Consider the following 24,190-nt stretch of genomic DNA (forward strand, 5'->3'; position numbering starts at 1 on the left):
TAAACATATCTGGGTTTACAAGTGCCCTATGAAGAAGCAACTCCACAACTCCAAGGGAAGAGCAAGCCCAGTCCCCACACCTAAACAGGAGCAGACAATTTCAGTTCTCCAACTGCTCATGTGCACACTCTGATAGTCTCCAAAAAGTTGCCCTCTAACTTACCTTCCACAAAGTTTCTGTCCAAGTCAGAGCTGATGGTCTCAGAAGATGAATGGTGGTCTTTCAATGGAGCAGGGCCACCAGCATCTCTGTGCCTAGGGCTCATACCCCTGTGCCACTGCGATGTGCCGAGGAGCTCAGCCCCAGCTCCTTCCTCCTGCCTGAGCTGGGTCTAATGTGGTAGGTCTACTTCTGCCCAAGAGACTTGCCAGGCTGATCTGGGCCTGCTTCATCACCTCTCCTTGTCCAATCACTGCTGGGCTGTTGCCAAAACTGGTTACTATCACCGAACTGGCTGTTTGGGCTTATCTGACCAAAACACTTGAGTATCTGGTAACACAGTAAGTGAAATCTCAGACTGACTGAGTCACCCATCACTGCTTCACTCAGTCCACTCTGTGGTCCACACTGTCAAACTGCTCCAGCAGCAGAGCTGCCTTGTTCAAAAAGCAGCTACTTCTGCAGCCTCTGCACGTGAACAAAGATGACCAAGCCTTGTCTGGGCTCCAAAACAAACCATGGTTCCACGTATCAAGGAGTAAAATAAAGATACTGATCCTCCTGTCTAACAATTTTACAGAGAACCCTTTGAAGCAAGAAGTTACGCTTAACATAAAGACACTTTTCTGATTAAAGAGGCAAATGTCTTTTGGATGAAAAGTGTTAAATCTTCCACTCCTTGTTAATAAGCACAGCTTGAAGACTTGCCCATATGTCTCTGCCAATGACTAGTCTACTCAGCATGTGGATTTCCCAGATTTCAGACTGAACGATACATACTACACAACTAGAAAGTTTCACTGACCTAAGCATAATTATTTGCAAATACAACACTATTCAATTAAATAATTGCAAAAATCTGATTCTAACCAAACAAATCACATTTTTACACCAGAAACAAGCAGTTAAGTTAAACAGGAGAACACACAAAATAGGAAAATTCTAACAAAGTGGTTTGGGAAAACAGGAATTTAAATTGGCCAATAATTTAACTACACCTATTGAAGATGTGTTGCTTTTGGAGAGACAGTATTTTTTCTTTCTTATTTTCCTCATCTTGAAGCGTAGGTAGCATTTAATTACTTTAATATGTGATGAACAAAGAAACATTACTGCAATAAAAATATATTAAAAAATTAACTTAATTTTAACTTGTAGAAATGCATGAATTGCATCGGCTAAGAGTTGACCCTGGGGCCCATGAGTAAACAGCCATTTGATGCACTGGAATTGTTTCCCATGCCCTACGCGTGCATATGTAGCTGCCAGAGTTAGCTCAGTTGTCTTATAACTGCAGAGATCCTGCTCCTGGGCTCGCTGAGTGAAGCTGCCCTCCCTCTTGGAGGATGTGGTGGGGTTAGAGCTGGCAAGCACACACTGCTGCTGCTGTTACGCTTACCGGAGGTGGGTGCCTTCGCAACTCTTGAAATACCAAACTGTCCAGAGAGATTGATTTCCTTCCCAGTGCTGAGGCTAGAGCGGCTTTTCTGTCCATAATCAGTGAGCAGGGCAGCAGAGGAGGTTAGGCTGCCCTGAGCCAGGGAACACAGCGATAGTGGGAAATTTCCACTGAGTTTTTTTAGTTCCAGTACTTGTTCCCTGGCTTGAGTCAAAGCTGCAGTCAGCTCATAGCGTTCCTCACACTCTCTGCGCACTGTTTCCTGGAGAAGAGTGTTCTGCAAACAGAAACAAACACTGGCTTTACAAAATGCCATTAGTCAAAAGCTGGGCCTATTCATCTCCTTGGGCTTAAGACGGGGGTGGCTGGAGGGTAATGATGCACCCAAATCCTTCAACGCTTCCCCATATCTTGGTTTTTCTGAAAGTCACTCAAAGGACATATATCAGCATTTACACACCCTTCATTCCCTCAGGAGACAGTGGAAAATATGAGGCAAGTTATCAGAAGTTACTTCTGATATCCCGCCTATCCTCCAGCGAGGGGGAAACTGGGAATTCTGCTCTTGGAAAGAAAAAAGCAACAGACAGAGGTCAAGTGTTACTGCGCCACTTTGCTATGGTAAGATGTCCAAGAAGTTATCCTCCTCTGTAGTTTAAATAATTGTGCACCCATTTTTGTGATGGCATTCTTTATTGATTATTATTTCTCATATAACTGGGATGAATGGTTTTCAGTCCAGTGGTTTTCACAAACTGTACACTTTGATTCCCAGTACCTAAATGGTAAGTGACTGGTACTGGGCCTTAAGCACACAACTAAAACTGTTGCAGTATTACAGAAGTCCACAAATTTCTGTATTGTGCGGATCTTATTTGTGATGTTAATTTTCCTGAAAAAATTAATTTTCCAGCTGAAAAAAAGCAAACAAAGCACAAGGGACAACATCACTAAATTGAGTCATAAAAATCAGAACTACTGAAAGTACTAACACAAAGAGAAAATAAACACTTTTTTGTTCTTCTAAGCAAGCAATTGTTGCTGACACCAGGAGGTTCATGAGAATGAAAGGGAAACAACCACCAAGGCAGTCTCCAGCAGAGAGTGATGATCAAGTCATACAGAGACCACCCTCAGTCATGCACAACCTCATTGCATGGACACAAACTTTTCTATCTAAACCTCTTCAGTGCTAAGAGGATGAAATAGATGCATAATGAAGATAAGCAGAGCCAGGGAATCTCATGATGAAGGATAACAGTGTGTTCCTTACTCTGCTGAAATTCCTGACCAATACTTGAAGAGCACGTGCCTTTCCAAGAGCCTTTTCCATAGGTACAGGACAGAATGTACCTACATTCACTCTATATCACTGTAATTTCACTAACAGTGTTTCTGAAACTTTTTCAAGGAATAAATAAATATCAACCCAAGCCCTAAATTAATTTTGAAGGGTTTTATTTTCACTGTTTACCTTTTTTTTTTTCCTGCCACTTACTTTGGACATTCCAGTCTAATCTTATCTACAGTCCCTGACTTCACTGTTTTCACAGTTCTTATAGAGCAGTGCAGTTCTCTGCTTCCTTCCCATTATATTACAGATATTCAGCAAATGATTGTGATAAGAATATCCATCAATCAAGCTTCTCGTCACTTTTGATTCTTTTTCATGCATTCCTGTGTAAGAGAAAGCGTCTTTACTGGTGGGAGGTGGAATACCCTATTCCACCCTATCCCTATTAGCACGCAGGACGCACACACATTAGACAATTCAGACTCTGCCCCAGATGCCATTCAGAACTGTATTGATCATATGGAAGTTTTTCTTACAAATGATTTCCAAAATAAGCAGGATTACTGGAAAGATTGCTGCCGTTTCATTCTAAGAATGAAAAATGTCCACATCTTTTACTTTAAAAACATGAAGAACACTATTGTTGACTCATGTTTACATAGCGTGATGTGAGGCTAGAGATTAAGAAATAAATGTCTTGCAGGACCTGAGAAATATATATATATATTAAATAAACCACTACATTTAATTCAGCAGACACTTAAAATTTCACATATATTGTGATAAATTATATTTCTGAAATTATGATGGACTTGTTTTATAAATAGTTTAACTTCAATGGTTTTTAAATCAGCACATTAACAGGGTCTGAAATACAGATACTTCGAATGATTTTAGAAATCACATGTCCAAGTAAAAACAGCAAAGCGTTTCCTTGGTCATGTTCCTACCTCTTCTTGAACTTGACTCAGATTGTGAATCAGCTGTGTCCTCTCCTGGGTTAATTTTTCCAGTTCACCTGACTTGTGTTTAATTTCTTTTCTCATACTATCCAGAAATGATTCATTATTGTTCTTTTCCATCGACAGCTGAAATTCAAGTTCAGTAATTAGTCTTTTAAGGCTCTCAATTTCTTTTTCCTTCTCTTCATGTTTCTCTGTAAGTTTGATCTGGGCATCTTGTAGCTTCTTTTCAAGAATTTCTGTCTCCATCCTTAAGCTGTTGGTAGCACTGGATATTAAACCTGGAATCTGCATTAGATTAAACAAAAATTACATTCAAGGGATATCTTTCAATATGTAGAATTAAGTGTCAGACAAATGTTGATCTCAGGAGATAAAAAAAGTAGAAATGCAAACATAGGTGTCCTCAGAGACAAAAACAAAAATTGCTTTGAATTTACATTATACCCTCAAAGGATATCAAAGAGCCATAAATGAATCAAAACTCACTCAGACCAGAGATATTAAGTAGTATGTCCAAAATCAAACAGAGAAATAGAGGTAAAAGTGGGAAAACTTAATTTCTTTACTGCAAGTATTTCGTCAGGGTTTTAAAATCACAGTCAAATATTTGTAAAGTGAACTATGCCAAACTATTACTTTCAGCTCCATAGAACACTATGTAACACATTTTAAATAACAATATATTTCATCAAATTTCTTTGATTTTATTTTTCCAGAATTTTCAAGAAATCTTTTGAAACCAAGGTTATAGGTAAAATTTTCAATTTCTATATATAACTTAAAAAAAAAAAAAGAAAAAAAACAAAGAAACATATGCCATGTACAAAGGTTTGAAAAAAATCTTGTATCATCTAGAAAAAGGACTAAAGAAGGCTTTATTACTTCACATGTCATTTTTCAATTGTTTATATTATCTACTGCCACAAAACTTTTCTCATGAGTGTTACACACCTTCTTCTGGAGCTCTTCATGATCTCTCTGATATTTTGCGATCAGTTCTTGCTGCTTTTGTCTCTCAATGTCTAGTTCCACTCTTGCTTCTTCCTTGACTTTAAGAATTGCTTCTTTGTGTTGTGCTTCACCTTTAGCCAGATCAATTTCCATCTAGGCAAGAAGTGTTTTTTAACAATATGTAGCAACTCATCTTGAAATATTTTTCACATTCCATACTGCCATAAATAAAGTGATGTGAAATTTGGCAGATTTAAGATTAGGGGCACTGAAGAAACAACATTAAACGATTGCAACATTGGAGCCTGGTGAGGGAAAGCTCCTGCTTCCCACCGGCTCACAGCTGCATGGATGGCTCCTGCTTTGCAGAGCACCAGGGCTGAGTCACAGCCAGCAGCCCCAGAAAATGTCTCACAAGCCCCATGGTGTCTCAAGTGGTACTAGATGCCTAAATTTAGGCAGCTGAACTTCACACTAAATCACTATGAAAATACCAAATTACAAAATCATTAGCTGGTTCTTAACATAGATGATTATTTTGCTGGATGCATTCCCTCTGGAGGTAAAACTCATTATTTTCAAATGCAGCACAATGATACAATTCACAGTATCTAACATCTACTGTGCTAAAAATCAGTCATGAAATGTCAAGACCCATTCCCAAACAGTCGGTCTTCAAACAAGCTTAATATTAAAGATGATAACTCTTCCTTATAAAATCATTTTTTATTCTTGTTTTACCATTCAGCCTCCCAGGGACCACACTCAGATGATACATACTCCACATGTACTACCTTGCACTTTAGAGGAGCAGCGCACATTTAAAAAACATTAGCTAGCACCATGTTCCTATTTTATAACATGTCCCACTTCTAAAACCATTGTAAATACCAGAAATCCAAGGGAAGGAGCATGCTGAGGGATCCCATGGATGATGTAGCGGGATGCCTGCCTCTCCAAACATCGCCAACGGCACACGCAGCTGCTTGTGCTAGCCCAGTTGCCAAGCCAGGGTTCCAGGAGCAGCAAGGCTCCACAGTGCAAGGTCAGCAACAAGCAGCTCCAGCTTGTTTTAGGATCCTGACAACACCATACTGATGGTATGTGTGTGGGACAAGCTCTAGACCAAAAAGTCAAGAAATAAATGTGAAAGAGTTGCAAATTCTGGGTAAAATCATAGAATTAAATATCCCAGTCCTTAAAGTATCTCACACATTTAATATTATAAATGCAAATTTGAAAATTCAGCCATAATTTCCTGAAAATAAAAGCCTGGATTCTGGAGTAAACACTGAAGGATATATTTTGAAAAATATTTTTCCTAAATCACTATTTTAATATTTAATTTCTGCATGCTGAATTCTAATGGACTTAATTGTAACACAAAAAAATATATGAAAGGCACATTAATGCACACCACTAGTCTAATTACTTAGATTTTTTAAAAGCAGAAAAGCCCAGAATAAGCTTAATTACAATTATCTAATTTCACACACTAATTATGAGCAAAAGCATAACAAATTCCCCTAACTCTTTTTTTGGGAAAAAAGAAATTGGAAGTATTTTAATTATTTTTTATATAAAAATATATGCAAATTCTGGGCATGGAATAGACACAAATCCTCCACTAAGGTTTAGCTTAAAATTAGTATATTTGTAAGATCCTAAAAGTATACTTTTATTGTTATTGCTATTATTATTGTAGATATATTTTCTACATTATTAGATATGGAAGTTAGGATTCTAATGCTAGAAAACCTAATGTATTAACTCTACTTACTATTATAGAAACAGATCATATGTTGGAAGCTACTTGATTAAAAAGACTAAAAAAATGAAGGCAACGTAAAAGACCTGAGCTAATTTTGAAGATTATACAAGCATTTTTCACATTTAGCATTTGAACCTAATAAAGTTGATAACCTTTAGGAAAAAAAAATGGCAGTTGATCTTAAAAAAAAAAACATAATGCCCACTAATTGCTTTAAAATCATTTACATGCCCCTCATTCATTAATATTAAAAAACATCCATAAAATGAATGTTTACATCAATATGAAAATCTTTTGTAAAAGAGATTTTTGTTCTTGTTCAGTTTAAGGTTTATGTGTATTTTAAATGGAAATAAACAGTTTAAGGTTTATGTGTATTTTAAATGGAAAACTGGAACACTTTATACTGATGCAATGGATGACCCAAGACAAAGATAACTGTCACTTTGTCACATTTCTAACTCTTTTCTCTGATGAAAACATTTCTAGAGCACTTGCTGTTCAATGCATTTTAATGCCTGTAATAACAAAGTTGTAATTGCTTGCTCTTACTAGCAGCAGTCTTTATCTTGTTTTAATGTCAGGTTGAAACAATAAGTTGTGGTTACGCAGAGAATGTGACCTCATTCTAAAATTATATCTTGTGATAGAAAGGTTAAGGAGTTTTAAAAGAAGTGCTAGTAATAGAAAAAAAATCCAGAAACCAAACAAAGCTTTCAGATGCTTATCATGTACTTAACAAAAAAAGAAAAAGACAGCAATTTTAGTCACCAATTATGTAAGGCTTAAATCAGAGAAGTCAGTTATTGTTCAACACTACTTTCAATTTCTCCTTCACAGTTTGTTTTTTTTTTTATTTTATTTTATTTTTTTTTTTTTAATTTTCTTGTATTCTATTTGGGTTGGCTTTTTTTGTTGTTTCTTTTTTTGGTGCTAGTGTGAAAAAATTACAGATTAAATCACAGTTTACATGCTCACAGCTGTTCACAGCAAACCACTTTCCAAAGCCCACTGGAACAGACTGGCAGCTGGATGCTCCAATCCCAGTTAGAGTCTCCAGCGCAAAGCTTCTCAGCATGACCAGACACTCCAAGAAAAAGCAACCTACCCTGCAGAGCAGATCCAGATTCCTGAGACCATTGTTCAGCAGCAGAGCTGCTCAAAGCCCAGTGTAAATGAGGAGCTGTAGCATTGCCACATTCCGACCAGCTGTTCAACTAAGAAACCTATCCAACTAGCACATACAGTGGCCATATACATATAGTTTTTAAATCAGCTGAAAGTATTTTTCCACAGAAGACTCCAAACCCAAGTACATACTAAAAGATGACTAACAAATTATGACCTAACATTGTAGAATGTAATAGTATCAGTTAAAGAGGTGACTAGTGGTGGGAAACCTGTCTAAGAAGAAAACGTATGTTAACAGGAGCTCATGCTTGTGGAGCAGCACTGTGTAATGCATGGAGCACTGGCATGGCCACAGCAAGGTGCCCTGAGGGCAGGTGTGCAGCTGAGGTGCTGCCCTATGCCTGAACTGCTTTCTCAACATTGCATCCTACATCCATGGACCAGGACCAGACCTAATCTCTATTGCACTTGTTACACCCTAATCAAGCCAGTTTCCCCTGAATCTGGGGAGTCATCCTGTCTGTATTTTAACCCGACTTTGCATCTGTAGCCTTTACTTGATTTCTTTTTTTTCTTCACTCCATTAAATAAAGGAAAAATGGGCATGTATAAAGGAGCATGCACATATGGAAGGTGTATCATTCTCCCTCCAACCTTCCCCTTTCTCCTCACTGTGAAAGGAGCCGTTGTCCAATTACTGAAAGAGTCTAGGTGGGAAGGTGTATGAAAATGGCTTTGCAGTCTTTTGTGAGAGTCAATGGATAAAATAACAAAGGATTGTTCATTTCATGGAGAAGCCAAGTCGTAAGAGTGCCAAGTCTTTTCAAATGAAATACAGAGGTATTTCAAAATGAAATACAGTAAATTTCAAAGAAGTCTTTATTTTCATACTGCTCTGACTTGAAGGGAAGGCAAGTAAAAAACCTCAGCAGATTACTTAGGAGTAGCCTAGGTGGCAGAGATGTGACTGCCTCAAAGGAGCCAGTGATGCTAGAGGTTATCAGAAAGAGTAGAAGCCTTTCTCACCCTGCAGGTCCATTCTAGCACTGAGACTTTCACTATGAACTCCTTTAGCTCTTTGTCATGTGGGCCCCCAACTCAAGTGAATGAATGAGCCACGTGCCATCTTTCTGCTATCACTTCCCCCTGCCCAATTTCCCAGTCTAACCATGCTCCTCCACCTACCCCCTGTGCTCCTTAGCTTCCTCCCCATGCCCCCATCACAGCTGATGGTCAGCACTACCTAACTTCTGCTGAGGCTCCCATGCTGTAATCAACCACACACCCACCAATCCAATACCCATCTACCTCAGAGTTGTTTGCTCAGCCTGTGGGCATGCAGAGCCTGCCAGATCAGGTAGAACAAGGTGCCTCTCAACCACTAGGCAGGGAGACTGCTTGGAAGGGCACACACACCTCAAAACCCAGGTTGCACCTCTGTGCCCCTGGGCTGACAGCAACGCTTGCTCCAGGTACTTCAGATTCCAAGCTAGACGACACTGGGGCTGTCATATTCCTCTCTGTACATGTGGGGACTTGTCCTGACACCAGTGGGAACTACAGGTTCATAGCAAAACAGCAAACAAATTTTATGTTCGCAGAGAAGTTTGAAAGGGTAAAACTGTCATTTTACTGTTTCACTTGCCTATTGCCATGAATGATAAGACTCATTTCAAGGGATGGCATCAACATATACCCTGCATAACAGCTGCCCTAAGTACCAGGCAGGGTATCCACACACCTCTTGCCTTTCTCATCAGGTGTATGGCTAACAACTCCACTGCCTTTTGCTATTTGACAGCTTCTGATAGCTCCGTAATTGCTGTGCTACCACAGTTTATTTAAGCTCTGCTTTGGTTTGCAAATACATGTCTTCTAAGGAAAGGGCATTTTTGTTCATTTGTTTATTATTTATTTTATAAATTTATTTTAAAAATAGCAATATTGCATTTCAGTTCACCTAAGATGCAAGAAGGAAGGCCCTGTGTTCTTTCCATCATGTCAACAATGCCAAACCTTCTTTTTATTGGGAACCTACTTCAGTATTAAATACATGCTTTCCTACACTTCTCTTCCAGGTATGTCAGGAAACAAACCCGGGCACTGATGTGATTCCCATGCATAACTGTGGTTCAGAGTTTGTAACCCAGACTGCTCCACACACCTTCTCAGAGCTTCTGCAGGACAACAGCCCATGAGACTGGGCTTTCCTTCTTGCACCCTCTCCTGCAGAGCACACAGGGAAAGGACGGAGCTGGAAGATCAGAGGGACTGCACTCTTAACACAGACACTTCACAAACACCCTGAAACTTGGGAATTTGAAGATCAGACCTCATCAGACCTGAACATCTGCCAAGTCTGTAAACACTCATACTAAATAACTTTCACATTCAGTTCCAATCTATGTAGAGAGATCACCCATTAAAACCTCTTGTACAAAGAATACTATTGACATGCTTGCACTTGTGGAGACAGCTATGTGGCTTACTGTACTCATTTGTGACAGCTGACTACAACTGGAAAAAAGAAAAAAGAAACTGAAACTGCACATCCAGTATTACCTTCTCCCTCCAGTTATCTTCATTCCGCATTTTCTGTCTTAATGCTACCTGCAGCTGCTCCGTTCTGTTCTGATGAGAAATCAGCATAAACTCCCTAGAAACCACAAAAACTCATATGTAAATATGTGCTCTGCACAGATTGGTGGTATGCCATTTTCTTGCAATTAAGTCTTTTGTGGCAAAGGCTTGTCTTTTCCTCTTTGTTTAGTACTCCGTGTGATAAGCCCAGGAACCCTTCCTGGAGCCCAGAGGCACAGCAGTAATCACTACTTAGCATCTGCATAATGCCATCGAAAGCCTTATGAATTTTACACTTTATAGAAAGTGCTATAGTTGATCTTTCTTACACACACATATTTAAACCTCAAATAGTTTTAGTATTTCTCAAGTCAAATTTTGAAGGACACTGAAAAACTGCTTGTCGTGGTTTAAACCTAGCCAGACAGCTTGTTCTGGCTGTCAGTGAGTGATATTCAGAAGATGTTGTATTTAACAAACCCGGACTATTACTATCATTAATTATAAAAAAAGCGATAGGTTTTGAATTAAAACCACCACCATAGTGTTTTCTATTGTTAGAGTTATATTTTGTTATACCAGGCTTGTAGAGCAAAAGCCTGTGAGAGTTTAAATTCTTGTAACTTAGATTATTAGCAATGTACTGACTGGAACAACTCGTGTATCTGTGGTTTAAGTAGAAGGGAAATACTCTTAAATTAACATGTAATATCTTTTCATGCAGGTACTGAAGCACAGGGAATGTTCAAACTCTTTTAAATATGAAAGTAGCTTAATGCCTCTTCGTGTACATCACTCTCAGAAAATGCTTATCTTCTCCAAAACCCACTTCTTCACTGTACACAAAACACATAATGTTCTGCCGTGTCTTAAGCAGGGATAGCACTTTCTCTTTTGCCAACAAAAGACAAGCTAATTTATCAGTAACTGAAAATTTAGTGGCAGGATACTTTGAAATGGTAAAAACAAGTCTGTGGTGGTCAGAAATAAAACTGGGTATATAAATTACACTCAAAGCAATTAAAAAATATGGATTTAGGCTGCTAAGTGCAGATGTCTAAAACAAAGGCACTCAAACTAGATACTGTGCCAAGACAATCCTCAGAAGCTCAGTCCTTTGTTTTCTACTTCTGAAAAGTAATTACAGGGAAAATGGCAGCTTCATTGATATCTGAGAACCTTCCAAATATTACCATACTGGTGGGAAGTCTGTACACTTATCAAATATTAGACCATATCCAATAACCTGGGATATACTAATATTCATAGCATTGTTATGGTTTGCAACTTGCAAATGTAAGTTACAGTAATTTAAACTACCTGGGACTCTTGCTCTACAACCTTTACATAACAAATAGCAACTATAACAACTGCAATAAAGGGGTATTTTGATTAAGCTTAAGCTGAAGCTCTGGACCGCAAAGCAAGGCTTTCCCATCCTTCACCTCCCCCCCTTTTTAATTTTTTTTTTTTTCATTCAAGTTTTCTCTATACTGTAATAATTTAAAAAAATCCACCTGATGAATTCCAAAATTCCATATTATCATGGATATGAGGTCAGGGCTGCCAAGGCTTTTAAAGATCGGGAGATGAGAGAGGGCAGAGGCAGGCCAGGATTGTCCTGAGCACACAGGCAAGGCACCACAAAGCTGGGAGCAGCATGTCCCTCCCAGCCTGCCTAGTTCCAGAACCACCCTTCTCATTCTGCCGCTTCTCCTGCAGCCTGACTGGCATGAACCACCTCAGTACTTTACAGAACCTCTGTCCTTTCAGTAACCATGAGAGAGGTTCAGGATCTGCCAGAGGAGGAATGCTCTATTTTCAACAGATTTCCAAAAAGAGTCCCAGGCGATTACCCATCGTGACTCCAATCTGATTACCTTTCTTGTTTCAACATCACTACCTCTTCCTCTGTTTGTTTAAGAAGAGCTTTAAGGGCTTCCAGCTCACTTTCTAATCGACCAGTTCTTCTTTTTAGATCTTCTTCTTTCCTTTCTTTCTCAGCCATTTCTTCCTGTAAATGTTTGCATACTTGCTGGCAAATTAGAAAAGATTCCTCCTTTTCCTTGAGCTCTTTTGTAAGCCTACAGATAAAATAATAAACTATCAGCATTGTAGTTACTATATTCTTATTTACAGACAGAAACTAAATACAGAAGTAATTTGAACCTGGAAAATAAAATACTAGATAAAAACCTATGTATTTTTTATGAAGCTAAATCTAGGGACTTGAACACAAAAATTGAGAAAAAAGTGTATAAAAACTGCACTAAAATAATAAAAGTTTTGTTCTCACCGTTCAAAAACGTAGTTATGAAATATAATTTCAGCATTTACCTTGACTCAGAAATTCCATTTTCGTATTTAATTTTTTTCAGTTCATTTTGACAGACATCAAGTTCCGTTGATTTCACCCTAAAACATTAAAAAATATGCATTGTCCAAAGAAATGATAGCCTTTACTCATGCAGCACCCTGAACATCATTTATTGATGAATGATCTAACTTGCATTTTCTATTTCAGTTAAAAGGCAAACAAGAAACAAAAAGTTCTTTCAGTTCTAGCTAACATTTTTAAGGAATTGGAAGTTACACTTCCAATATTCTTTCTTCTTTTTTCTATTTCTTCTATTTCCCAATATATTTCTTCTATTCCCAATATACTTCCAATTGGAAGTTACACTTCCAATATAATCTCAGCCTAACCTAGGATCACAGCAAGTTTAATGCTGCAAATAAGGAAGTGAGATCTTGCTTGAAACTCTTATCACTGTTGCAAGATATAAATAAAAATGAACAACAAATGAGTAAGAGGGCTGGAAACTCTGCACATTCCTTGTCATTATGTCATCATTTCACCAATTAATAACCATGGTTAAGCTTCGTATTTACATTTAAACAGATATATAATATGTTATTTTATTAAATTGTACCCATATTACATTGAAATTTTAATATTACATTTGGAAACCCTTTACTGTTTATTTAACTGTGTTCAGGAAATCTTTTTCTCATACTCAATATTTGTATTATCATTAAAATACTTTGTTGCTAAGCATTCCAAATATTTGCAACTTCATTACGGTCAGACCCTCTGAACATAGGGACCAAAACCAGAAAGTAGACATCATGAAAGAATGAATCCTTGTTTAAATTTCAGGAAGACACACAAAAAGACTGATGATAGCTGGTCTCAAGACTGGCAGCAGTAGCTCATTACTCTTGAGTTTAATGTTTGAAACAATAATTTTTATTGTCAGTGGTGAATTACAAAGTGAATTATAAAGTCCTGCTGTTTCTGAATTATTTTCCACGCTACATGCAAGCAACAAGGATTTGAAATACAGGAAAGCATGCAGTCCTGGGTCCCGCAACTTTCAGAGGTGACAACATGGTTCCCACTGAGCACTACTGAGTCTGGATGTGACCCTGGAGGTCATGTGGCCCGATTTTGGGTACCTGATACAGCTCCCAGGCTGAAAGGAATGCAGCAACTTCATTGTTTGGCCATTGAAACAGTAACCCAGAACAGTGTGCAACAGCACAATAACAACACAAGAAGAGGTGCATCTTTTTTCCTATTTCCTCAGGTTTTGACAGAGGACTTATTTTTGCTCTCTCCTTAATCTGTGGGCAGCAGAAGCAGCATCTAAAATCAGTATGGACTGCTGCAGTCACTACCGCGGGCACTGGTCCTTTCAGGTGGGCTGAAGACAGAGTTAGCCAAGTTTTCCGCTCTATGTGAGTTGAGTGCTCTCTCCTCAGTCATCACACTTCAGTTAGCTCTGACAAGTATTTGATGACTCTCTATTTTTGCTCTATTAATTTAGGCGTTACACACTCTACTTGAAACTATAGGCACAATATAGTAAAATTACAAATGACAATAGCACACTGGTGAATCGGAAAAAGTCCCAGCAAATTTACCCTGAAGGTGGGAAGGTACGAATTAAAAAAAAGAAATCATAGTTACTGACTAAATACTAAAATTTCTGATTAGTTTCATTGCACACTTCCCTCCATCCCAAAATTCTAATGTGAAACATTACCTTCCACATATATTTTTAGGCCTGAAGTTATGTATATTTCACAAAACGTATCCTACACTTTTGTGTTAAATGAAGTGTTGTATTGAGCTTACTTAACCTTCCTCTTTGCTGTATCATTAAACAGAGCTGGAGGAAGAAAGCCCTGCTTCCAGAGACAGATGTGCTCAGTCAGGTGGTTAGAAATATAGACCATTTAATATAAAGATAAACTATCTTCTCTGTTGGTCATAACCTTCTTAAATCATCACGATGAGCAGTGGTCTCTGAAAAAAAGTGGTCTGTTACAGCTTTACGTGCAGTGGCAAAACAATTAAGCAAATGGAAATCTTACATTAACAGCTTTTTGTAGTGGTCCATCTCGGCTGTTACTTTCTGCAGCTTCAATCCAATTGTCTCTACCTGATTTGTTAAGTCTGAAAGCAAAAACATGGGTTTCATGCCTGTATTCATATTAAAATAATTCACTTTTATACACAGTGTGCTCTATTTGCATCTCAGATGTGTAGCTCCTCACTCCCACCCGAAAAAAGCAAGGCAGTAAATCATAGAACTGCCTCTCAACAATGCAAAATGGCCATCTGTGAGAATATGGCTTTATGATTTGTAACATCTGGATTGATTTCTCACTGCTTACAAACCATATAAGCTAGTTGTTTATATTTTCTTAACAGTAACAAATCACTTATCACAAAGGCTGGAATGCCACCTTGCCACTTAAGAACAGTCTTCCAATCTGTATACATACACTTGCTTTATAGCAAGAAGCTGGTTTTGTTTGTTTGGGGGTTTTTATCCTACCAGGAAACATAAAATTCAACTAAAAGCAAATATGAAATGCTTTAAATCACAGGGTTTGTATACATAATGGTGAGAGTAAAAAGCATGCAGGAAGGTGAACCTGAAAATAACCTCTTAATGCTACTTCATATAAAACACTGACACTGAATTAATGGTTCTATATATTTTGTCTTCTACTCTTTTTGCTGAGTGTTATCTTTCAGAGCACACCTCCCAGCAGTTTCAGTCAAACATTGCCTTTTTTTTCTGGAATATATCCCAGTTTTTTTTCATCTGTACAATTACTTTATCTTCCCCACCCCCACCCCCCTTGCAAAAAAAACTTCCAAAGAAAATACTGAGCAAAGATAAAAGCACTGTTAGATTTATCACTCCTTCTGCAGAGTCTCAGGGTTGTAAATGAAGGAGTGACAAATTTACAATAAAACATTGTAACAAATCTACAAGTGGAAGAAAAAAAATATTTTCCCTCAATATGTGACAGCAAAGAAATGAGCTGATTTCCCCTCTGAAGGCAAACAGCTAAAAAGGGAGTCCAACCTCTCCATCTTTAAAGCTCCCTGATATGTGCTGTAAAAAGCCAAACCTAATTGTGATTCCTGTTCTTAAAATTATCATTTCTGACACCAGAATTCACTGAATTTTTGTAACTTTTCCTGTGTGCCTATTTCAGTCATTTCCTGCAACTGCCATAATGATGGGTAATCCCAGAGTGGGATTTCCTGACATATCACACCTTACCTTGCTAAATCCTACTACATGAAAAATCCCTGTATTTTCAATAAAAGGAAAATGAAAGCTGCTCATTATCTCACACTACAATAGCAACAGCAAAAAAAAAAACAGGAGAGAACTGTATATGGTAAAGTACACACCACCTGTCAGATCCATTCCCAAAATACCAGCATTTATAAAGAGCTTTTCTAAGATAAAGTTAAAATTTCCTTGGGCTTGACTAAGCCCTTGCAAAAGTCAGTGGAAATTAATTATAGAAACACCATCAATACACACAAATAAAATCTATTTTTGTATAATATACCATTGCCACTGCCACATTTCAGCCATAAAAATATTAATGCAGTCCTGTATGATTTTTGCAATTGTTAACAGACATTGCCAAATCACTAATCTTTTAACATGGAAACAGCCTCTACTCAGATTCACATCAGAGTCTACATAATTAAATGAGCACATAGAAAAGTGTAAGCAGATATTAAAGGAAAAAAGCATTTTAATAAATGAGAATGGATGCACACAGAGCACTTGCTCATTACAAGCCCTGATCAACAGAAGTGAATGGACCTGGGCACTATAAAGGCTCCTGAGTTTATCTGTTCAGGTTTCTTTTACCACGCAGGGGATGCTGATAGCACTCTTCACTGGGTACATTGTGAGCTGCCTCAGACTGATGTCATCAAAGTTTATTTTTCCTCTCCTTGAAACAGCTCAACCTACTCCACAGAACACGAGAGACAGACAACGTGATTTTTTAACAGTTTGAAAAGAATATTATTGCTGGGAAGAAGTAAAAAGTGCGCTTAATCAAATGTATAGCTTATATCAGTATCACTCTGAAAAATACTATGTATGTATATATACATATATACACACAGATATAAATTAGTGTAAGAAATCAGTGTTCCATGAGAACCGACAATTAGAGGGAAGGTCTAAAATTATTCACTTCCAGTCATCATTCTTTGTATTCTTCTAATGCTTTTGCAGGGTATTAACTCACAAAATGTTAACACTGCAAAAGGAAAAATGGCAAATGCCAAATTAAAAATGGCAAGTGGTAATTCACATGGAATTTTTCCTGCTTTGGATTTGGAAATCCAAGAGTCCACAATGATATACTGTCCTTTACCCCATGACAACAACCTCATCCACAAAGAAAAAAAGCAAAACACAATAAACAAACTAAACCACAAACCGCCCACACCGTCCCGTCCCGTTCCCTCCCCCCCTGCCCCGAGTATTCTTGAGATTATGCAAGTAATTTAGCTCACACAGAAATACAGGTGAAAGCCCCAAGAGAAAAACTCAGACTGTGAAATGCTTTCCAATGGGAAAAGTGTCCCCTTCAAGAACAGTGAGCCCTCTCAGCCTGGAAAGCAGACTTTTTTCTTTTTTTTCCCCCTCAAAGGTTCTGCTTCATCATATTCATTCTTTACTCTATTTTCCATTCCAGGGATGATTAAATTTGAAGTAGTCTATTTTCTCATGTTGCCATCCAGGTCTCCAAAAATATATCTTTTTATCAACCAAATTAACTGTCGCTTTCACCCCAAAGTATAGCAGGTGATGATTTATAAATAAGTCACTACTATGGCAAAAGAACACAGCAGTGAATGGAGCAGCCAAATGTACATGAAAATTCAATTTGTTTTGAAAGTGTAATATAAATTTGCTCAAATTGCTTTGCCCCTAAGCAGCATGGGATTTTCAGTCTCTAAGAGCTATGACTATCACTGTGTGGCTGATACTCAAAAAAGAAAAAAAAAAAACAAACAGATTCAGGATAGCCTATTATTTAAATAAAAACATGACCTGAATCACTGGCCAGACAAAAACACAAGAGCTTACCTTTATTTCTGCCAATTTTTATGGATGCATCAGTACTTCTGCATTAAGCAGCAGAAGAACACAAGCTCCCCATTTCCCCAGAGGTGAAGAGTAGGTTCTGTACAGAGACAGACAAAGGAACAGCAAGGATCTGTGTGGTTTGACTTGTATGGGCACGCAGTTGGCTGGGGGAGAGCCAAGACCTCTCAAGAAAACTGCACTGATGCTGTCAAAAACACCGGTCTTGGCAGCAGCAGACAGAATAAAACAGTGCAGCAACAGCCAAGCTAGGAGAGACTGCAGATGAAGGAGCAACAGTCAGCTCTAAGGAGGCATTCCTCCAAACATCACCTCCCTGACCACCATGTTCTGTGGCAGTAATCCGATTAATAGCACACACAATTCTGCTGCAAGCTATTTAGCTAAAATTTGGTTCAACATTTTTTCATCAGCTCTCCCCAGCCCTCCTGTCTGCATTATGACTGTATGTTTTTTTGTGCAATGAATTAAGCAATCAATAGCTTTGCGGGCATTAGAAAGGAATTTTCCTGAAATTGATTGTTTCAGATTCTGCAGTTTTCAGCTTGATGGTAGTGCATGACTACAATAAATGGTGAGGGTAGTTTAACTGCTCGCCAAAACTTATAGTTTATATACTGGTTTACAGCCTTTCGGTGCCCTCACAGTATTTCAGATTTGTGCCTGGAAGGCCAATCACATTTGCACTCAGTTCCATGGGAAAGAGCCACTGAGCTTCCATGTTTGCTGCTGAACAGAACTCATAAATATAAATCACTGACAATTTTGGACTATTTAAAACCCATTTTTGTGTGACACTGCTGTTGCCAAAATTTCCTCTTGGCTTTTTTAAAGACTTCTCTGACAAACTCCCACTGTAAACAGAGCCATGCAGTTGCTATGTTATCTAAGTCCTGTTATCTAAGTCCTGTTATCTCTATCAAAAATTCCACAATAGATACTTGACTAAGCTGCAACGTTTCTGCTCAGAACTGGCATCTTCTTCACCTTCTCATTAAATGGGAAGTTGTGGCCAAGTACAAAGGCAACAGCTGAGACCACCTGCAGTTACTTTTGTTTAGCTTCTTCAACTGGGCATTCTTCAGTAATGTATTGTTCTGTACACTTTTCCAAAGCTAAATAATTCAACCTTAATTTCCTGTCATTCATTCTGACATTGCCTTATGAAGTAAATGGCTCTGAATGCCTCCAGAAAAGGAGAAACTTTGGCTTCACACACCAAGCAGATGTTAAAACATGTGGGAACAATCTAACATTGACAACAGCAAGTTCTACTCCAATGTGACTATTTTGTTAAAACAGATTAAGACCAAATTACTGTAGATCAGCACTACAAAAAGGACAGCCCTTTGTCATTCTAAGCATGGGGAAGACTGCTCCTGAGAAGATTTTTATAGACATCTATTTTTGGCAATTAAAAAAAAAGTTATTATAGAAGATCTCTGACAATTATTAATAACTGTGGTCTTTTTCCTTCTTCTGAGACACGGAATATGGATGCAAGTTCTGGAATAAAGGAAAAGGAGAGGTATAATGCTTATTTTGGTTCTAGTACTTTGGGTGGTCTCTTTCAGCTCTGTTTCTTCTTTTACTCAATTTGTTTTGAGAAGTTTTCATAATGACTGAGCACTGGACAGCAGTTTTTCATGAAGGAGTAGATGGATTCAATTATATGTCTGGTTTCTGAAAGTCTCTAGAGAGAGTTCCCACCAAAGTCAACAGGAGCTGGTTAGCAGAAAGGCTGAGGGATCAGACCCACACGCACAGAGACTAAATAATACAGATTTCAATGAAGTTTGAAAGACATAGTAAAAATGAGGAAACTAATAAGGAGAATGGTAATACAAATGGGAGCTTATGCTGAAAACTTGTTGAATAAAGAAAAATACAATTAAATGCTTACATAAAAGCATTTTCCAGCAATAAAGCTTGTTGTGAAATATGCAAAACCAAGAAAAAGCACTCACGCTCTTTAATACTGATGCCCATTTTAAAGCCTTAAGAAGTACCACATTTTGAAGAATAATCAATCCAAATACATCTCAATATTATTCATGTTTAATTTTACTTATCTTTGTGATTCACAATGGATCTTGCCATAAACACAACAGCCAACAGAAACCTTCCAGGCAGCACATCTCCTAAGCTCTGCCTCCAAAAAAGGGCAAAAGATGTGTAAGGGCAGAGACTGCCTTCCCTGCATTTCTGTGTTTTAGCAGTATCACATTCCCAATAATGTAAGACATTTTCAGTAATGTAAGATGGAGACTACAGGGCACAGCACAGAGCACGTACAAAGAAAAGATGTGAAGAACTAAAGAAAAAGAACCAAAGATGGTGACTGTTTTCCCTTATTTGGGTGAATTCCCATAAAAGCAGCCCACGGTGTCTTCAAAACACCAAGCAGAGAGTCTGCTCAGAAAGGGGTTTTGGGAATTTAGCCACCCAGTCTGCATCCTCTCCAGCTGCCTGGCCAACAGCACGGTGCTGAATGAAGGCTCCAGTTCCTGCTTTGAAAATAGCAACAACTGGTAAAGATTTCAGTGTGTGTGTGTGGGAGCACTGTGAACTATATTCATATTGGGTAAGCAACCACTCTGGAAACCATCAACTTCGCAGCTAATTCATAACAGATTCACAATGATATCAGTTCAGAAGCATGCATGATACAAATGTGTAATTTTCTACTTTTCCTGCAAAGCCTACAAAAAAATGCAAGATAGTTTCTGAACATTTTGATCACATCTAAATAAAAGCTCAGTGGTTTATACACACATAAGAAAAGGAAAATTATTTGCCAGTAGTTAAGACTTTCTAGAGTGGTTAACATGCACAGCTCAAATAGATATTGCCATTGAAGACATGCAGACCCCAGTCATTCCTTGAGACCCTTTTGCCTTTGCAGCACCAGCACAGCAGTATTTAGGTCAATGCCTGTCATGGTATGAATCTGTTCTGTATCGCTAAGTCTCTGGTCTAAAATGACTGTGCCTACCTAAGAATAAACACGTCTAAAAAGTTTATGTGCTTCCAGTTTAGAAACACGGTTCATTTCTTACTACCTGGCTGGGGATTCCAAACAAGTGGATTTGCTATGTCTAGCCACATCACTACGCTACAGCACATAGAAAACAGCATAGGAAGAAAGTAGTTTCATTTTCCCTTTATTTAAGCATAGTTTGAGAAACAACTGGCAAATAGTTTGGTTTAAACAAGAAAAGTTCTGACTCATCATACCAGTCACTGATGAGAAGGAACTGCTGGGGCAGTCCCCTTCGTGCTCTCATTGAGAAGCAGAAAGGCTGTGTAGGCTGCATATGCTGCCCTCCAGTCCCACTGACTAGAAATATCCAGTCTCAAAGCACATGTGCCAGCAGTAGAAAATGACTTGCAGAAGAATGACAGATTAAGATATTTTTTATTTTATCAAGCTTTACGAAATTCTCATCATGATTCAGTTGCGTACAGATTCACAGAGAGGATGGCTGGAAGGGACCTCTGTGGCTGCACAGTTGGACCTTTTGCCCAGAGCAGCACTGCTGACAAAACCAGACTAGGCTATCTGTGGTTTTATTCATCTGAGTCTTGCAGACCCCAAAGGCTGGAGACTCCCTCAGTATTTCAAGCAGCCTCATCCCATGCTGTACCACCTTCTAATGAAAAGGCTTTTCTCAGTGTCCAGCTTGAAGCTCCAAAGCTGTGGCTAGTGTCCCCTGCCTTATTACCACCTGCCACTTCACAACAGAGTTTGGATCCACCATCTTCCCCTCTTGGCACTTCCAAACTGCTGTTGGGTCCCCTCTCAGCCAGCCGGGACCAGCCTGGCTCTCACCATGATATGGTTTCCTTTGTTCAATTAATCTCTTTTTAGAAACTGTGTTTTTAAAGACTTGGTCCATACACACATGAACCCTGTGGGACACTCCCTGTATTACCTCAGATCAAGATACTATTTGTCATGCTGTTAGACTGAAGGAAACCTTTCTGAGGCTGGTAGGTGCAAGAAGCATCCTTCACTGGGGAAACAGTGAGCAGCAGTTAGGCTCTTTCAGGCACAGAACAGACTGGCTGGAACAGAAACTCAAAGGAGTCATGATACTGTCATAAAGGAACTGAGAGAGAGGGAGAGCTGTGCAAATTCAGCCCAATAATATTACAGGGATGGGCAGAAAGAAACAGAATCCAAGGGGTCAGGAAAATACTGGTAGCACAAACCTGGAAGACAGACTGGAGACTGAAATGGTCAGAGTGGAACCCAGCTCCTGTTGTTAAATTTCTCTGGAATTCTGAGAAACAGGAGGTTGTAGGTATTCTTTAAAACCTACTCCTTGTAGGGAGCAACCTATGAGGCTCTGAATATTGGTGATGACCTGGGCCAAAAGGGGTGAAAATATTTTCCTTATAACATTGATGTGAGTCCAAATTCAGATGTACACTTAACAAAGATACCTTTAAGTACATTTATTTAAAAAACACAGTAGAGAAGCTGTGGGAAATATGTAATATGTACATGAAAAACTACCATCAGAGTAGGAATAATTTGTCTCACTATATATTTCTAAGGAGACCAAAGAAATGAACTAAATACTCAAAGTCCTTGCACACACAGAACTATTTATTTATAATATTTCATGTACTATGTTCTCTAAGATAAATTTTTTTTTGTATACACAAGTACTTCTTTTTATTTGTGACTCACAAGCACAAGCCTGCCTGGAAGAAGCCCAGGACTGGACTCCAGCCATATAGATTTACGTCTTTTCCGGAGGCCTGACCAGTGCCATCTGGAAGTCCCTAAATCACTAAAACTGCCAGGAACTGGGAGGATGTGCCAGAAGAACGAGTGCCTGTCTCTTATCTCCCCCAGCATATGTTGCTGACCACTGCCAGGACTGGGCTTTCTGGACCTCTAGTCTGAGCTAGTATGTTAGTTCTTTCATGTTTGCATGTAAAACCACCACAGAAAAAGCAAGGAAAGGAACCAGATTCTAAGTAGTTTTGAGCGGTACAAATCTAGAACACCCTCAGTGCCCTCAAATGAATAAGCCAGCAACTGCATACACAATGATAACACGACCGCAATTTTCCGCAAGACCTTCTGAAGTGTTTAATTAGAGAAACAACACTATCTCGGCAAACCCTACTCCCCTCTCTCCCCCTACTCACCCAACGGCATGCTACAAGCACTTCTGCTGTCAGAGGGATTGCTTACCTGGCATTTGCTTAGCCATGGTCAGGGTTCACACTGACATCAAAGGATTTTCTCCTTAAGCCTTAATTTTCTGTACATGTTTCTGCCTTTTTTAACCCAAGCTAATTTGGAAATGTCAGAATTGGACCTACAGACCTGCTTCTCCTATGTATTAAAATGGATTTGAAATACTGTCACTTACTTATTGTCTGGGAAAACTGAAGATGGGAAAATGGAACTTCTGACCTTAGTCTTCCTTGCAGACAGATTATATATTGTACACTTCCTTTAACATTGATGTTTCTTGGGGAAAAGCAGGAAAAGTGGGGGTCTTCTGTAGCTAAAAATCCCAACACCTAGTCAAAGAGAACTATGATGCTGTTCTTTCCATCATATTCATGTTTCCTCTTCCACTTTAAGAGACTGCTGAAAAGCGCTAATGAGCAATTGCTTCATCTAACCCATATGCCACATTCTGTTCAAACACCAATACTGCATTCCCAAGCTCTCAGCCTTCAAATTCTTAGTACCGCAGCTGGAATTAATAAAAACATATTTCAGCAGTATTTGTAGTATGAATAGTGGATATTTGAACTGCAGCCTACCTAAAACTACAGGAAACTATTCCCTCTTTGGATTTTCAAAGCTCTTCAAAGCAATCTTTAAAGTGTCATTAAAACTACTTCATGTAGATGAAAATACTTCTTCTTTCCATGAAGAGTGCTAACATTCCGCACTCAAACTACCCAGCTACTCCTCCAGCTGCCTGCATTTTTCAATCATCTTTCATTAGTCTTATTATGTCAGCAGACCACTGCTAAATTTATATTTAGTAACTTAAGTAGCCCATGAAGAAGTAGCATCAAAAGATTTAAAAGACAGATTTCATGTGCATAGCTAGCAATTTAAACCCATATAGAGGTAAAACCTGTAACTATAAATGGGCTAAAGGAAAACTGCAATCACTTTGTGAAGAAAAATTATTCTAGATCTGTGATTAAGTGAAGGAAATGATTTGGCTGATAATAAAAATGAAAGCACAGATTATCGGTTCCTCTCTTTTAGGATCATGGGCTACTGCAGCTCTTCTGCCACTCTCAAACCTAAGAATACAGAAAAAGACACTATCACAAGGCATTATTGCCTTTTGTTTGTTCGTTTTGTGAGTCTATTTGATTAGACAATTATTGACCAGACCTTATCCTGCACTGAGCTTTTTTTCAAGACCTGTCATCTCTAGCTAACTAGATGATGCATTGTGAGTCTGAAGAGTGGGATGAAACCAGCAACCAAATTC

General features: G+C 38.5%; 1 protein-coding gene across 4 annotated transcripts in view; it reads right to left on the minus strand.

Moving 5' to 3' along the window:
* Positions 1 to 924: 924 nt before the first annotated feature.
* Positions 925 to 24,190, minus strand: part of LEKR1 (leucine, glutamate and lysine rich 1) — a 58,115-nt gene continuing 34,849 nt past the window's right edge. For 3 of the 4 annotated variants that reach the window (XM_061452678.1, XM_061452677.1, XM_061452676.1), the window contains 7 exons: positions 14,632 to 14,713; positions 12,589 to 12,666; positions 12,132 to 12,335; positions 10,234 to 10,327; positions 4,770 to 4,922; positions 3,804 to 4,103; positions 925 to 1,836 (listed from right to left, as the gene is read on the minus strand). In XM_061452678.1, coding sequence (XP_061308662.1) covers positions 1,432 to 1,836; positions 3,804 to 4,103; positions 4,770 to 4,922; positions 10,234 to 10,327; positions 12,132 to 12,335; positions 12,589 to 12,666; positions 14,632 to 14,713 — 1,316 coding nt within the window. In that variant the 3' untranslated portion in view covers positions 925 to 1,431. The remainder of the gene's footprint in view (positions 1,837 to 3,803; positions 4,104 to 4,769; positions 4,923 to 10,233; positions 10,328 to 12,131; positions 12,336 to 12,588; positions 12,667 to 14,631; positions 14,714 to 24,190) is intronic. The other variant, XM_061452680.1, reaches the window with a different exon arrangement.

The sequence above is a fragment of the Pezoporus flaviventris genome, unplaced genomic scaffold (assembly GCF_033815535.1).
Source record: "Pezoporus flaviventris isolate CSIRO_AGI_PZ_B2104156 unplaced genomic scaffold, CSIRO_AGI_Pfla_v1 ptg000013l, whole genome shotgun sequence".
NCBI classification, from domain to species: Eukaryota; Metazoa; Chordata; class Aves; order Psittaciformes; family Psittacidae; genus Pezoporus; species Pezoporus flaviventris.